The 17,102-nt window shown below is 46.9% G+C and overlaps 2 protein-coding genes across 4 annotated transcripts in view; both read left to right on the top strand.

Annotated features, from left to right (window-relative positions):
- The window catches only part of COL26A1 (collagen type XXVI alpha 1 chain), a 224,097-nt gene that overhangs the window by 37,937 nt on the left and 169,058 nt on the right, over positions 1–17,102 (top strand). The gene's annotated exons all lie outside the window — the stretch shown is intronic.
- Positions 4,526–4,900, top strand: LOC128825733 (40S ribosomal protein S28-like). Its single transcript, XM_054008491.1, has one exon. It carries the CDS (start codon positions 4,534–4,536, stop codon positions 4,741–4,743), a length of 210 nt encoding a protein of 69 aa, XP_053864466.1. The 5' UTR covers positions 4,526–4,533; the 3' UTR covers positions 4,744–4,900.

Genomic DNA, 17,102 nt, shown 5'->3' on the forward strand with positions numbered 1-17,102 from the left:
GTCGCTGCAGAGAAGGAACGGTTTTGAGAACAAGTGCCATGTCGGCAAAGCCCCTGAGATTCAGAGATGGTAGCTGATGGAGAGGTATCCATTATCTCCATCCGAGGTGCCTCTATTTTTTTTAATTGGTTGCATTACTTTGAGATTTTTTTTTTTTTTTTTGGTGGAGGGTGGGATGATCTCTTATTTACATTTTGATTTTTCACAAGGAGGTAAAAGTAGCCCCTGGAATCAATGGATGCTGACCATTGCCATGAGACAAGAGTGCAACCTTTTGTAACCCAAGCCCAAGAAATGAAGATCAGCTTCTTACAGCTCTCCCTGGGTCACCTGTGTTACGCTGCCTGTCCCTTCAGTTGAACGGAATTCATGGATGTCTATAATAGCACCATCTTGTGACTCCCAATAGCATAATTTCCAAGGCAGTTCTTAGTGCATCTCTAAAGTGCTGGCTGAATTTGTGACCTTTTTAGCTGGACAGTCTCATCAGGCAAACAGGCTGGCCTTTGGCCAGGACGTCTCTCACATTGGGAGTGCTCAAGTCATATGATTGGCGCATCCATCTCTGGCTATCTTGTATAAACTCAGATTTCCTCTCGAACCCGGCCCTGGTAAACTTCTGTGCATCAGTATTGCGACTACGCAGTTGGAGGGCACTCATTCATCTTCTGGTGGCTCTTGTGTTGTGGAACACCATTTAACATGGGCAGACCCAGGCCCCTGCACACTCGAGCGGCCCCCAAGCCCTTTCTTTGTGACTTGACAGTTCAGCTTGATTTCACAAAGAGACAGATCTGAATCCCAGAGAGAGCTGCTGTGAAGAGCTGCACGTTTGAGCGTGAGCTTTGCTCGATGCGAAAGTGTCCAGACATCTGGGAGTAGAGTGCAGGCCAGTGGGTTCCAGTTGTTTTTGATGAGATCCCATTTGTCCTGGTTGGTGGTCTTTCCAGTAGCAGAGTCTCTCTTAAAGTTGCTCTCTCTCTCTATAAAATATCTGAAACAGTTTGATGCCCAAGGACTTAATCAGTAATGATGGCCTTGGCTTCACTGCAGGTTTAATTTGTACAGTGACTGTTTTCTTGAACAGCCCGTGTTGAGTTCCCCATCCCTGTTTGCTTTCTGTTGTTCCTATATCTCTCTGCTGCGTTGATTCTTTCTTTCTTTCTTTTTCTTTCTTTCTTTCTTTTTCTTTCTTTCTTTCTTTCTGCTATTATTTAACACTGTAATCTGCAGGGTACATTCATCACCCTTAGTGATGCTCCTAGTGGAGCAGCACCAGTCCGCATTCCTGGCTAATGCATGGGGCTGATTACACTCTACAGGCTAGCTGTATGGAATCTCAGCAACTAGACTGGCCGCAGTGGGGACGTACTGTGTTGTGTGGGAAGCGTCATTCTTTCGGATGAGACCTCAAAGAAAGATCTCTTTTGTTGTGCCTGGCAGGTGTCTAGGTGGGAAGGGGGGAATAATCTTTCTGATTTAACCACTATTGTAGTGCTAAGAAGATCCTCACATCCATGGTACTGGGTGAAGGAGCCTTGTTTGTATTGGCAGCTCAGTTTGGTCTCACGAACGTTGTGTTGCCCATAGAGTGCTTTGAGAGACCTTTTCCAAGAAGGAACTTTTATAAATGAATTAATAACGAACTAGAGGGGGTTAATGTAATTAATGCAAATCATCAGGGGTTTATGGAAAATAGATCCTGTCTAACTAACTTGATTTTTTTTTTTAATGAGATTACAAGTTTGGTTGATAAAGGTATTGACATAAATATGTAGACTTGCCTAAGGCTTTTGACTTGGTACCACGTGACATTTTAATTTAAAAAAACTAGAATGATCTAAAATTAACATGGCGCACATTAAATGGATTAAAAACTGGCTAACTGATAGGTCTCAAAATGTAACTGTAAAACGGCTAAATGTGAACATATACATCTAGGTACAAGGAATAGAGGCCATACTTGCGCGATGGGAGACTCTGACCTGGGAAGCGGTGACTCTGAAAAAGATTTGGGGGTTGTAGCAGCTAATAAGCTGAAAATGAGCTTCCAATGTGATGCTGTGGCCAAGAGAGCTAATGTGATCCTGGGATGCATAAACAGGGGAATCTCAAGTAGGAGTTAAGGGGGGGTTATTTTACCTCTGTATTTGGCACTGGCGCAACCACTGCTGGAATACTGTGTTCAGTTCTGGTGCCCGCAATTCAAAAAGGATGTTGTTAAATTGGAGAGGGGGTCAGAGAAGAGCCAGGAGAATGATTATAAGGCATGTTTTCTAATCCTTTAGCGATAGACTCAAAAGCTCAATTTATTTAGCTTAAAAAAGAGACGGTTAAGGGGCGACTTAATTACAGCTTATATGTACCTATATAGGGAATACATATTTAATGGCTCTTCAGTGTAGCAGAGAAGGGTCGAACACAATGCAATGGCTAGAAGTTGAAGCTAGACAAATTCAGACTGGAAATAAGGCATACATTTTTACACTGAGAATCATTAACCATTGGAACAGCTTGCCAAGGGTCATGGTGGACTTCTCATCACTGACCATTTTAAATCAGGATTGGATGTTTTTCTAACATCCTGCTCTAGGAGTTATTGTGGGGAAGGTCTATGGCCTGTGTTATAAAGGACATCAGACTAGATGATCAGAATGGCCCCTTTTGGTCTGAAAATCTGTGAATCTGACAATACTGGACTCAGTCATTCACACCCCTGCTGACTGACATCTCCTCCTTGGTCTTTCGGCTTCTTCCCAGTGATCCCTGGCTTCAGCCTTGTGCAGTACACTTTAATGGTAGAGACACCTCTGTCTATGCCCTGTCTAAGACCGTGAGGATGGAATGAGGCTCCAGAAACTCTGTATCCTTTAGTACCATTCTCTGGAGGTTGAGGGATTCTTGTGTCTCTTGGGATGCTCTGTGCACAATTATCCAATACAGCAGGAGTCTTCTTAAACAGAGAAAACAGTAAAGAAACTGTCTGCATATCACACTACTGTGAATACTAGGCAGAGCCCAATGAGGTAGGCTCCCCTTGGTTTAGTTACAGAGGAAAAACAAAGGCAATCTAGAAATAAATCCCCTCTCTGTTTCCTGGTCAGTCTGACCGCCTCTCCCTGCTGCGTAGAGAAGTCTCTCTATCCCTCCTCTGACCTGCTTATCCAATTCTAGTTGTCAGAGCTCGTTACCCTATCAGTGAGAAGTTATATAATTTCCATGGGAGTATTTGATCAAGAATACCATCTGGGGCAAAGCCCACAGTCTTTGTGCCGCATACAAAGACTATTGTCTCCCGTTACCCCTGGGAGGTTTCCCCACCTCCTGGTCTCAGGCATCTAGCACTTCAGAAGCCATTTTTACCTCCACCTCCCTAGATGCATGTTGCCAGTCAAGGTGACTTGACTCCCGATTTGCATGTACATTGGTTTTGGCTGTAGGAGTTAGATGGTGCCCTCGTGCTGAATTGTATCCAGTTTCTGTCTCAGTGGCCATAGAGGTAGCATGGATTTATCCATTTTCCCTTGCCATGAATAATACATTGGTGTAAAAGGAGTGTAACAGCAGCCCAAGTAGTGAAGGGGACCCATCTCTAGTTATAAGGAAGAAGCATGGGTAGATTTGATTGGAGTGATGATAGGGGAATGGAGAAAACCATTAAGCAGATAGCAGCACCGCTCTGGCTTTTTTTTTCTATTTCTCACAGCTGTGTCTTGATACAACCATTTCATCTTCTTGTTTACAAGTAATGAGCCAAATCTGGCCAAGCTTTCATTCCCTCGATGTCCACGATGGGGAGGTTCACTAGCAGAAGCAACTCCTGCCAAAGAAGAAGGCGTCTCTCAATTCTTCAGTGACAGCTGAGGGGGGCATTTCGTTAGCGATCCTGCTTCCAAACAGATGTCAGTGTGGCCAGACGGAGGTTTAATCCGTTTCCTGTCACCCGTTCAGATGCTAGGTTTCTTTTCCTTCTTGCACAAGTTTTGGACCAGTGCCCAGCATTTGACAGGGAAGTATCTGTACGATCCCCAGTATAGCAGCTCGGGGCGTGTTGCCTCTTGCTATCTACTCGCTTGCTCCTGGGAAGCTGGCAGCTGTGTTTCTTTTGCGTGAGCGTTGTCATCTTGGCTCGGATGGGATGAGCTACTCTGTTCCCACCTCTACCCTAGACTCTCTATTTAGCTTGGAGGCCTGCATTGCTTTGGTGCTGTCTTTGCTCTTGGCTTTTCTCTCAGCAGAGCTCTCTGCTATAAACTTTCTCCATCTGAGCTATGCCATTTGCATTGATGCGTGTCACTGCGGGTGCCTAGATGTTGTGACACCAAAGGGCAGATGGGCCTGGTGGGCGCACCTGATGTGCATATCCATTAATATCCCATGCATCTCTCTTGAGAAGTGAATAAAGTTGCCTTATTGGGTTGCGTCAGTAAACGATTCCCTGGGGTCCAGCCATCCCGCTGGGTCTCGCGATAGCTGGGGTTATATAAAGGCGCGAGGGGGCCTGCCCCCCACCCCCCGTCCGCAGCCGCCGCCATGGATACGAGCCGCGTGCAGCCCATCAAACTGGCCCGGGTCACCAAAGTGCTGGGCCGGACGGGCTCGCAGGGCCAGTGCACCCAGGTTCGTGTTGAATTCATGGACGACACCAGTAGATCCATCATCCGGAACATAAAGGGGCCTGTCCGTGAGGGGGATGTCCTGACGTTGCTGGAATCTGAGCGTGAAGCAAGGCGATTACGCTGATCCGCATGCTGCAGCTCGATGGCAAGGCTGATGCGACTACCATTTCTGATTTCCTGTAATGAAGAGGCGACAGTTCATACCTACTCCGCTTGACTTAGTGAAGAGGAATGTTGTGTTTCAGAGACTAAAATAAAGGATTTTTTTCCAGTTAAAAAAAAAAAAAATCCCATCAGCTGTGCACAACTCCCATCGAAGCCGGTGGCACCTGATGTTTGGCCCTTCCCCCGTGTGACGCGTGTGTTAGGGCTCCAAGGGCTGCACTAGGTTGATTGCTTCAGAGCAGTCAGTGCCCTAACTAGGAGAGGCTCTCTCCAAAGGCTGATAGAGAAGGATGGTCTCGTGGTTAAGGCACTGGATGGAGACTTGGGAGATCCTGGCTCTGGCACTGACTTCCTGTGTTACCCTGGGCAAATGGCTTTAACCTCAGTTACTCCATGGTAAAATGGAGTAATACTTCCTGGGTCTTGTTTATGTTGTAAGTAAGAGACTGTCCCAAACCACTATATGCATGTACAGTGCCTAGTGCAGCAGGGTCCTGATCTCGGTTGGGGCCTCCTTGGGTATATCTACACTGCACTGTAAGCAATAGTGCTGATTCCAGTTTTAGCCCAAGCCCCTTCCATCCACACAGAAAATAGGTTTGACTTGGGCCAAGACCCCCCTGGATTTGGTCCTGCTAAGGGGGAGATTCTGAACCGGGTCAGAACCCAGGCATTTTGCAGTATGGATACAGCTCAACTCTGGGTCGCCAGACTCGGGTCTGGAGAGTCGGCCAATGCTATCCCACAGTCCCTTGGGGCTGTTTCCCAACCTTTCAATTCCAGAACTTGTCACTCACTTCCCAGGATCTGGAAGCAACCAGCGGTGCTAGAACAATGCTTATAGAGGGGAGGGGAGCTGAAGGCGGAAATCATGTACTTGGCCTATGTAGCGGGGTAAACACTGGCTCCAGCCCTGAAGGGGTTGGAAAAGCCCTGCAGAGGGCTGGGGCTCTGTAAAGGGGCAAAACCCTGGCTGATTGGGGAAGTGGCTGCAGCTGGGGCCACGCCCCAAACTGAGCCACTCAGCCTTATAAGAAGGCCAGGATAGCCAAAGCAGAGGAATCTTCCTCTGACAGGAGAGAGAGGCAGGCCTGGCTGCAGGGAACTCACCTGGGACCTAGAGTGAGGCAGGGCTGGGGAAAGGTCTTGGGGGCTGGGAAGCCCTAGGCCAGCAACTCCCCAGGCTGCAGGGCCTGGTCCTAGGCCCATATAGATATTGGGGTTGCAGAGGGGCAACCTGAGGGTGGGTAAAGGCAGCCAGTCCAAACCCTTTGTTGCCTGTGATGATTGGCTGATAGACTAGCCCCCGCGCTCTGGGACAGACTGCAGATGGTGACTGTCATTAGCCAGGACTGAGGTGACATTGGGATAAGGGGTGGGAGTTCCCCTGAGTGGGGAGACCCAGAGAGAGAATGGGGTTCTGCCAGGGGGGCAGTACCGAAGCCAAGGGCACCGTGGTCCGGGAGGGACACGGGGGGCCAACGACAGGCGGGACACCTGGCCTGCCGAGGGCGCTCCGGATGCTGGTGAGCTAATTCCCGAGATGATCAGCAGGAGGTGCCGCAGGGGTGAGTCCATGCCTGATTACAGGCTGTTTTTACTACTTCAAGCTGAGGGGTGCTGCTGCACCCCTCGTTCCAGCACCTATGGAAGCAATCTCCTGGTTCAAATGCAGCTGCTCATCATTTAGCCCTTCATTTAAACTGGAAACACAGATGCCACAGTACTGCCACTGCTAAAGCCAAGTGCTTGCAAGGTGGCGAGTGGCACAGAGCAAGTCAAATGACCTTGGAGGCCTGGGCGAACACTGGCGAGGCTGGTGTTTGCTATTGCTCATTCAGCAAGGGCTACATCGGACATTCTAGCTCTCGAGTAGCGCAGCGTATCATTGTCAAGTGCACAGCAGATACTGGGGGTATAGTGTATCTGGGAAGCCAAGAGGTTTTAGACAGTGGCCAGGACAGTCTGCCTTTCCTACAGCTACTTCACCGTCCCAGCAAACGTTTCCAAAATGTACAGTTTAGTCCTACTAGTCCCTCCCCCCATGACTGAGCAACATCGTCTGTCAGGTGTCCTGCTTCTGGGGAATGCAGGCGCAGCAGCCTTGCATCACAGCAGATAGCATAGTTCAGGCTGAGAAGATGAGCTCTTTGACATTCCAGGGGGCATTTAAGTGCCAGAATGAAAGTACCTGATTTTTAGAGTTTAGCAAGGACAGTTGGGCCCAAGCCTTTGTGAAAAGTGCTGTTAACCCATTGACGAGAGCTTTACTTCTACCTCCGCCCCCCTGCACCGCACCCAACCCTGGGGGCAGGGAAGCACCGCTTTCAACACCATGTCTGGTGATGCCATGCTGGGGCATTATTTCAGACTGACCTCTATTGATGCCCTTTCTGTAGCACGTCAGGGGTTTTGTGGGATGTCAAGAACAAATTCTGTCAGACCAACCTAATATCCTTTTTTGACAGGGTAACAAGCCTTGTGGATGGGGGGAAGCGATAGATGTGATGTATCTCGACTTTAATAAGACTTTTGATACTATCTCATGTGGCCTTCCCATAAACAAACTAGAAAAATATAGCCTAGATAAACCTACTATAAGGTGGGTGGACCACTGGTTGGAAAAGCATACTCAGAGACTAGTTATCAATGGTTCACAATCAAGCTGGAAGGGCATATTGAGCAGGGTCTTGCAGGGAGCTGTCGTGGGTCTGATTTGGTTCAGTACCTTCATAAATGATTTGGATAATGGCAGACAGAGTACGCTTATAAAGTTTGTAGATGATTCCAAGCTGGGAGGGGTTGGTAATACTTGGCAGGACCGGATTAGAATTCAAAATGTTCTTGACAAACTGGAGACAATGCAAAGTACTGTACTTAAGAGGGAATAATCAACTGCACAAATACAAACTGGGAAATGACTGCCTACGAAGGAGTACTGCAGAAAAGGATGTGGGGTTACAGTGGATCACAAACTTTGAGTTAACGGTGTAATACTGTTGTGGGAAAAAAAGCGAACGTAATTCGGTGATGTATTAGCAAGAGTATTGTAAGCAAGACATGAGAAGTAATTCTTCCACTCTATTCGGCACTGGTAAGGCCTCAGTTGTCCAGTTCTGGGTGCCACACTTCTGGAAAGATGTGGAGAAATTGGAAAAGATCCAGAGGAGAGCAAAGGTCCAGAAAACATGACCTATGAATAAAGATTGAAAAAATTGAGTTTGCTTAGTCTGGAGAGGAGAAGACTGAGGGGAGGCCGATGACAGTCCTCAAGTATGTAAAAGGTTGTTACAAAGAGGAGGGTGATAAATTTCTCCTTAACCACTGTGGACAGAACAAGAAGTAATAGGCTTAAATAGCAGCTAGGGAGATTTAGGTTCAACATTACGAAAAACTTCCAAACTGTTTAAGGTAGTTAAGCAATGGAACAAATTACCTAGGGAGGTTGTGGAATCTTCATCGTTGGGGTTTTTTTAAGAACGGGTTAGATAAATGCTTGTCAGGCCGGGTCTAGGTAATAGTTAGTCCTGCTGCAGTGCTGGGGACTGGACTAGATGACCTCTTGAGGTTCCTTCCAGTCCTAAGATTCTATAATTCTATGTCTTCTATTTCGATACAGACACAGACCAGGCCTGACTCTGCTTGTCCCATTGTACATGACATGACCACAGACATAGACGGTATCTTCAATATCTTACTTTAAATGTAATTTCCATAGCTTGCTGATCAATGCAGATCATTCTTGCTATTCAGTAATCTTGAACGCATGCAATTTTTTTTTTAATGTAGCAACTCCTTTTCCACCCAAAATGGGGGACACCATCTTGGTGAATAACAAGATTATCTATTTTAGTTATGTGAGTGTGTAGCATGTGCCTCAGTTTCTCCATCTCTAAAATCATAGAATCCTAGAATATCAGGGTTGGAAGGGACCTCAGGAGGTCATCTAGTCCAACCCCCTGCTCAAAGCAGGACCAATTTCCAACTAAATCATCCCAGCCAGGGCTTTGTCAAGCCGGGCCTTAAAAACCTCCGAGGAAGGAGATTCCACCACCTCCCTAGGTAACGCATTCCAGTGCTTCACCACCCTCCTAGTGAAATAGTGTTTCCTCATATCCAACCTAAACCTCCCCCACTGCAACTTGAGACCATTGCTCCTTGTTCTGTCATCTGCCACCACTGAACAGCCGAGCTCCATCCTCTTTGGAACCCCCCTTCAGGTAGTTGAAAGCAGCTATCAAATCCCCCCTCATTCTTCTCTTCTGGAGACTAAACAATCCCAGTTCCCTCAGCCTCTCCTCATAAGTCATGTGCTCCATGGTGGTGATAATGACACTGACCTCCCTTTGTAAAGTGCTTTCCGCTCTATTGATGAAGAGTATAGAACAGCTAGGTATCTATCATTATTTTCTATATCAAGAATCTGTTGCTATGTGATCAATAGAGTTGTGGGTGTACATCACAAAATAATTTGGCCCATACTTTAGTGCTTATACTCAGTCAACAATGTTTCTCTAGCTGGCATTGCCTCTTCTGAAACTGGGAACCCCTCTGTCTCCTTTCTTTGCCCGTTCAACTGAATAACTCCTATGGACTGATTCAATGCTTAGAATTGCTATTTGAAGTCCCTTTAGACAGGAAACGCTGATTATGTGTTAGTCCCATTATTTCTCTGGAGGCTGTTAGGTCACATACTTGGAAATAGACCCCCCCCTTTCCCCTCCACATACATGTTACAGCAGGATGAGCAGTTCCTGGAGAGCGTGATCAAGGCTTTGAGTGTCTAAGTGATTAAAGCCCGGACGTGAAGGCATATCGCTGGGTTTGTGAAGGGGGCAGGCTGTCGTGCGTTCGGAGGGGAATTGGTCTCTGTGTATTACCACGTGCAGTGCTGGCCAGCTGTTTTCAGAGTGAAAGGGCCAGCTGTTACACCTGTGAAAAGCACATAACTATTTAGACCAGTAATTGAGTAAATTATCTTGGGGTCTGCACACTGACTGAGCTGGAGTCTGACTGGGATAGATCTTTTGGCCAACAACAACTGGGAAGAGCAAAGCTGATATACTGTTGTCCCTGGGTTAATTCTAGTCTGAATCTTGCTACAGAGCAGAGAGGAGCTGTGGGAAAGAGCAGATTTGGGGAGCTGGCTGACTTTTCTCTGGGTCTCCGAATGCTTGGGTCCCTTCTTCCTGGGGTTAATAGATATTAAAGCCCTCCAGATGGGTCCCCTACAGAGACTCAGCAATGTAGAGACCCTCATTCCGTGGTCTCAGGCCTTCGCTGTGTGGTGCAAGCCAGACAAGCTCAGCAGGTTAAATGGGGAAGGCAGAGCACGTGCCCGTCTTTCAGGAGAGCCTCTTGCAGTTCCAGCTTTGTTTGACTGGGAATTGTTTGGCCTTTGTGCCAGGTCAGCTGGAGTAAGCCGGGGGATAGTGAAGCTCGAATGCTGTATGGAGGGGTGGTTTGTTTTCCAGAAGAGGAGATGAAAACAAAAATGTCCAGCTAGTCCCTGACACGTTCATTAGTGAAAACCACCATCGTAGACTCTCTGACTGGTGTCCACAGTGTGGCAGTGGGGAGGGGGCAGCTCGTTGATGATCCTTCATATAGGGCAGGCTGCCAGGTGGCAATCCAGGCTGTCTGGGTGGGAGCGTTTAAATGCATGCTTGGTAGCTCCTGTGGGAAGGGCGACCTGTCATTCCCAAACAAGACCTTCCGATATGATTTTCTCTTCAGTCTCCTTTCCCTATCCCACCCATCACCATCCTAGCCAAGCTCTGAAGGCCAACCTTGTTTTTTGGGTGGGGCGCATCTGAAAATTAGCTGAACACTAGTTGTTATAACTAAGAGAGCCAATCATCTCCCAAGTATATCTGATGCGGCTTAATGAGATGGACCAATCGTATCTCAGAAATATGAATGATTGGCAGTCTGATTTGAGTGTTTGTTTCCTAGAGCTTTGCTATGCTCCCAGGAAAACACAACAGCTCCCACAGCGCACATCTGCTTGCTGCTCGTGGTGGGACTTACAAAGCTACTGACTCTTTCACAAAATACCTGTTTCTGAGCTTGTGGGTTCATCACTGAATTGCTGACTGACTTTTTGCCTTCTTGAATTGTGAGGTTGTAGGGAAGCAGTTTTAAAGAAGCAAATGCAAAGGGAAACTGCCGTTGGAAACTACAGTAGACCTTCAGAATTACAAACACCAGAGTTGCGAACTGACCCGTCAACCACACGCCTCATTGGGAACTGAAAGTACACAATCGGGCCACAGCAGAGCCAAAAAAATTTTTCTTCTCCATAATGAAATTTCAAAGCTGTATTAAGTCAATGTTCAGTTGTACACTTTTGAAAGAACCATCATAATGGTTTTGTTCTGAGTTATGAACATTACAGAGTTGCAAACAATCTCCATTCCCGAGGTGTTTGTAAATCCGAGGTTCTATTGTATTGCTCAATGATGGTCTAATTCTGCCAAGAGCTGAACCCCATCCACTATGGACTTTTCAGACATTGAACTCCATGGAGACTCGGGCCCTATTCTTGTTGCTGGAACTTGCAGCTAATCTGTTGGGTCACAGTTGAATCTTTTGACATTTTACTATAGGTCCTTATTTTTCATTCTCTCAGTTCTCCTTACTGATCTACCAATTTCCCTGTCTGGCTGGCTTTAGTGCTGCTGTCTGGTGCATTTGACCATGATCCCCATTGATCCTTCTCTGTTGATAAAGATTTGGCTCTTCCTTGTAGCTTTTGCCCAACATTTTCAAAAGTGACTACACTTTCTGAAAAATCAAAATTCATTAGAGCACCCACCTCTGAAAATCAGGCCCCTTCAATCACTAGTCTCTTCTGAAAATGTAGGCCTCTGCTCTGAAACCACACCGAGAAGCAGCCTGCTGGAAAGGTTTGTTGAAGTCGGGGAAGAATTTCTACCTAGTGCTTGTCAGGGTAATCTAGGGAGAAGGGACAATTACCATGTGGCCATGTTGCCACTGACTGGTGCACGTGTGCTAGCCAAGAGCATGTGCTGCTCTTTATTGCAACAGTGTGTAGTCCCCTGAGCATTCCTCTCCTCCCAACCCTCCCAGTTCAATCCCGCCTGGGATCCTAGGAGCCCAGGACAGTGCAGGCACCATCTGAAGATATAAATGTCCTCTCCTCCTAATAGTGACTTGCTCTTTGCCTAGGGGATGATTAGGGGAAGGAGCAAAACTTGCTATGGTGAACTCCATGGATTACAATGCTATGTGGATCTAATTTACCTGTTAGCACATAGGACAATAACTCTGATAGAATAATGTTGGCAGGTCCCTGCTTCATCTCCCAGCACTTGCTGTGCTAGAACTTGGCTCATCCCTTCTGTATGCGATGTCTGCTACACCTTCATAATGCTGGCAGTCTGGGAAATATCAATGTTTAAAAAGGGTTATGCTTGCCTGTGGCTGGCTGATTCTTTCTAAAACCACCCCCATCCATCTACTCCATCATAACTGTTTTGGCCTCTCAGTCCCATACACCAACTGCTTTTGTCAGCCTTAAGTTGTCAAGTTACTTCACATGCTTCCAGCTTTTTCACAGTTCTTGCTTGAAATTCTGTTGTAGGCCAGATTCTGACCTCAGTTAAAGTGGTATAAAACCAAGGAAAAACTGCACCGACTTCATGGGAGTGACCCTGGATTTTCACCAGTGGGACTAAGCAATTTGGGGTAGGGACTGTCAATTACCATGCATCTGTACGGGGCTTAGCACAATGGGGCTCTGACCTGGTTGAAACCTATTGGCCCTACCGCAATGTAGATGTAATGCTAAAGAGAACGGAGTCCTGGATTTCTTGGTTTTTCAGACAGTTTGCTAGTTTGAGAAGTTAAGTTAGTTCCACATCATTACTTTGAATCTGTCTAGTAAGTGACATTGGAACCTTTTAGTTTTGGGACTTGAAGATGAATGAATTAGTCCTTGAAGGATTTCTGAGCTCTCCTTTGGCACGACTCAGAATGGCTGAGAAAGTAATGCTAACAAAGACTGCTTAGCTTGTGATGTGGAAGCAAGTCTGACCCCCGCACCCCCCCCCCCGCCAGTTATGTACAAACAGTTTTGTTTATATGTGTAAAAAATAAATAAAGCCAAACAAACGGGAAAGGTATTTCCTGTGTGTGAAAGGCTGTTCTGTTTATGCCACAGCAGTGACCGTCACTCCTCTTTGACCCGATTTGCTGAGGATCAGATTCAAGCAAGTTACACACTCTCCTTTCTTGTGTCATGACTGGCTGTTGTACTCAGCAACACTTCTTTTATGAGCAAGAGGAATGTGCCTGTACTGGGACGTGAGACCTGCTATGGAAATACTCCACTCATATCCTCTTAATAGCTTGAACCTCCAGTATTAAGAGCTCCGCTACTCACAGCCAATTGGTTGATCATCCTCCCTGTATTCCCAGTCATAATTTTCTTCAGATTCTTACTTGTGTATTCAGATCCACTGGTTCCCAAACCTTAATCACACACTGGGAAGCGCTGTGGTCTACTAGTAAGAGGTCGATACTGGCCACTCTTGGAGACAGGACAGTGGGCTAGATAGACCACGGGTTTGATCTAGTCTTCCAATTGCTAGCATTGTTAGTCTTTGGGTTCTCTTCCAAATCCTGCCACTAACTTGCTGTGTTATGGACAAGTTGCTAAACTTTGCCCGGTTTACCCTACTATAAGTTACTTGCATCCCTTGCAGGTGAGTTGTGAAGCTTGGCAACTGATTATCTGTAAAGTGCTCTGAGAACCTTCACGTAAAGGAGTTATGCAAGTGCTATGTTACCATTTTGATGTTCACTTGCGTTGTCAGTGCCAATGAATGCTGATGGTGGCACGTGCGTTATTGACACATGAGGGCAAAGCTTTTACTGTGCTTTCCTTGAAGCATTCCAGGGGGACGTGGCTGGATTGACGTGGGGAAAACCACTGTAAATAGCTTACAGCATGGTCTAAGGCAGGGGTCGGCAACCTCTGGCATGCAGCTCGCCAGGGTAAGCACCAGGGCAGGTTTGTTTACCTGCTGCATCCACAGGTTCGGCCGATCGCAGCTCCCAGTGGCCACGGTTCGCCGCTCCAGGCCGATGGGAGCTGCTGGAAGCCGCGGCCAGCACATCCCTCGGCCCGCGCTGCTTCCTGCAGCCCCCATTGGCCTGGAGCGGCGAACCGCGGCCAGTGGGAGCCGTGATCGTCCGAACCTGCGGACGCGGCAGGTAAACAAACCTGTGCGGCCCACCAGGGCGCTTACCCTGGCGAGCCGCGTGCCAGAGGTTGCTGTTCCTTGGTCTAAGGAATCGTGCATAGGACTGGAACTTGAGACTTGGGTTCCAATCCACTCTGCCACTGACCTGCTGTGTGACCTTGGGCAAGTTCCCCTTCTGTGCCTTCCACCCTTTTGTCTTGTCTATTTCAACGATATGCTCTTCAAGTTTAAGGCAGTCTCTTGTAATGGATACATATATTTCTTAGCACGATGGGGTCTCTATCTTGATTGGTTACCTCTAGTCACTACTGTAATACAAATAACTAGTGCCTATACTGGGTTCTGACTTGCTTACTGTGACAAGGACAGGATTTGACCCAATGTATTATACTCTCAACTTAAAATAAAGCAGCACTATCTGAGGTTTACCAGTATGGAGCACACAAGATTTGAGTTGAACTGGTGAGCTAGAGGGGAAAGGCTCCCTAGACAATTACCAGTCCCTTAAGCCCCATTGCACTTCCCCCATCTCTCCAATTGATGTTTCTCCACAATTTTCCTCCTCGTCCAACTGGTAAGTAGCCTCCAAGAGTGAAAACTACTGTTCTGTGTCAATTGGCTAGTGAGTGGTTGTAAAGTGATCATTCCCCTCTATTCGACATCGGTGAGGCCTCATCTGGAGTACTGTGTCCAGTTTTGGGCCCCACACTACAAGAAGGAAAAATTGGAAAGAGTCCAGCGGAGGCCAACAAAAATGATTAGGGGGCTGGAGCACATGATTTATGAGGAGAGGCTGAGGGAACTGGGATTGTTTAATCTGCCGAAGAGAAGAGTGAGGCGGGATTTGATAGCAGCCTTCAACTACCTGAAAGGGGGTTCCAAAGAGGATGGATCTAGACTATTCTCAGTGGTAGCAGATGACAGAACAAGGAGTAATGGTCTCAAGTTGCAGTGCGAGAGGTTTTGGTTGGATATTAGGAAAAACCTTTTCTCTAGGAGGGCGGTGAAGCACTGGACTGGGTTACCTAGGGAGGTGGTGGAATCTCCTTCCTTAGAGGTTTTTAAGGTCAGCCTTGATAAAGCCCTGGCTGGAATGATTTAGTTGGGGATTGGTCCTGCTTTGAGCAGGGAGTTGGAGTAGATGACCTGCTGAGGTCCCTTCCAACCCTAATATTCTATGAAAGAACTCTGACAATGGATCCACACCCTACTCATTCCACTACTCTAGCCACTACTATAGTCTTCACCATCTTGTGATGTAGTGATATAACATCACGTTGTGTGGGACATCAGGCTCTGATGCAGTGTCGTGACGAAGTTGCAATGTTGTCTTGTGATATCGTGCAAAGTCAGACCTCAGTTCGGTCTGAATCTGTCCAAGGCTTGCTAGCAAGAAACTGGACGGCGCCATGAACATCCAATTCCTTCCAGGAAATTCAGGATGCATAGTAATGCTAATGGAACCCCAAATCTGTCATGTCCCAAGAAGTACCTGACTCCTTTTGTTTTGAGGAGTCAACCTACAGCTAATTCCGGAGTACTGTGGTGACTGCCAAGATTCTAGCCTGGCTCAAGCCACTCTCCGCACTTCATAATGAGGTTTTGAGAGAGTTTTAACATCTTGGTGTTGGCAAGAACCACGATTTTGAAATTGCTGTGTACTTGGAGACGAGCTGGCTCTGGGCACTGGTAATGGGACAGAGGCTTTCATCTCCAGGTCAAATACAGCTGAGTTGTTAGTGACAAAGTCGTAATCTTCTGACTGCTGGTTCAGGGCTTAAGCCAGGCAAGATGGGCTTTGGGCTGCCAGTACCGGACTCTGAGTCAGGAGGCCTCGGTTCTGTTCCTGACTCTGCAAAAGATGTTCTATGAGACCCTTAACAAGGCATTTAATGTTGCTGTGCCTTAATTTTGTCATCTGTAAAAAAGGACTGCGGGCCTATCTATAGGTTAGGCTTGGTGAGAGGCTTATCTCCTTATTGATACCTGTGGACGGGAAGTGCTGTAGAAGTGTGAAGAACTAGGTGAAGTTACTTGGCTCTGTTCAGCCCCGATTAGACAAACTTCTCGCTCATAGTTGGCATGCTTGCTGGCAATTCAGCTGCGAGGCCAAGGACTGAATGGTCCAGGGAGACTGAATTATTCTCCCAGGTCAGGGTTGTGGCATGTTGGTGAGGGAATTTGTGCTACTGCTGCTCACGCAGTGCCTGTCCTGTGGATAAATGGAAAAAACTTGTCCGTCTCCAGAGTGGGCAATTGGCATAAATATCGCTTACGTGCTTAGAGTAGCGGAGACCCCAACTTGTGTTCAGTAAACAAAGGGGCACCCCTTGCTGGTATGCTTGCATTACGGCTGCTGTTAACAAATTAACCTTACCATTTGTATTGCAAGACCTTTTCTGATATGATCCCACACTGAGACCTATAGGAATCAAGGTTGGTTCTCATTATTTAGTGCTCCATTTGGTGACATAAGCTCTTCTTGGTTCACCTTTCTTCCACGCTCAAGCATACAGTTCATCCTCCAATCATGTTCATACCAAAAGTGCAAGGGACTTGCTTCCAATGCCCGATTGCCTGTTTAATCAATTCCAGCTCTTGTTCTAAGGCAGAAATCCCCTCATCCCAGCAGAGGGCAGCCCATGCCAATAGAGGGAGACTGCCCATTCCTTCTGAGAATCACTTTCTCTGTAACTGGCCCTGGGTATTGCAGTACACTAGAGTAATACTGGGCTTGGTGACAGAGCTCCACCTACTGGCGTTTCTAGATATTGCAAGTCACAGGCGGTTCCTGATGGAATGCTGTACGTTTTAAGTCTGTCACATGGTGTAAGTTTCCCTAAAAGAATCATAAAGTCACAATGCAGAGTTCCTTAGACTCCCCCCACCCCCCAGTCTCTCCTCCTACTGTCCACGCCCCAGTTCATTGTATCGGAGTATAAATGTGAAAGCAAGTTTATAGAATATAACTTTTACACATGTTAAAACCTTCCACCGTGTTCTCCTGAAGCTTCTTAAAGAGTGACAACAATTACTCCAGCTAATGCAGGGAAACCTAATTTGCTGAATATATATATATATATATATA

Source organism: Malaclemys terrapin, chromosome 18, assembly GCF_027887155.1.
Source record: "Malaclemys terrapin pileata isolate rMalTer1 chromosome 18, rMalTer1.hap1, whole genome shotgun sequence".
Classification (NCBI taxonomy): domain Eukaryota; kingdom Metazoa; phylum Chordata; order Testudines; family Emydidae; genus Malaclemys; species Malaclemys terrapin.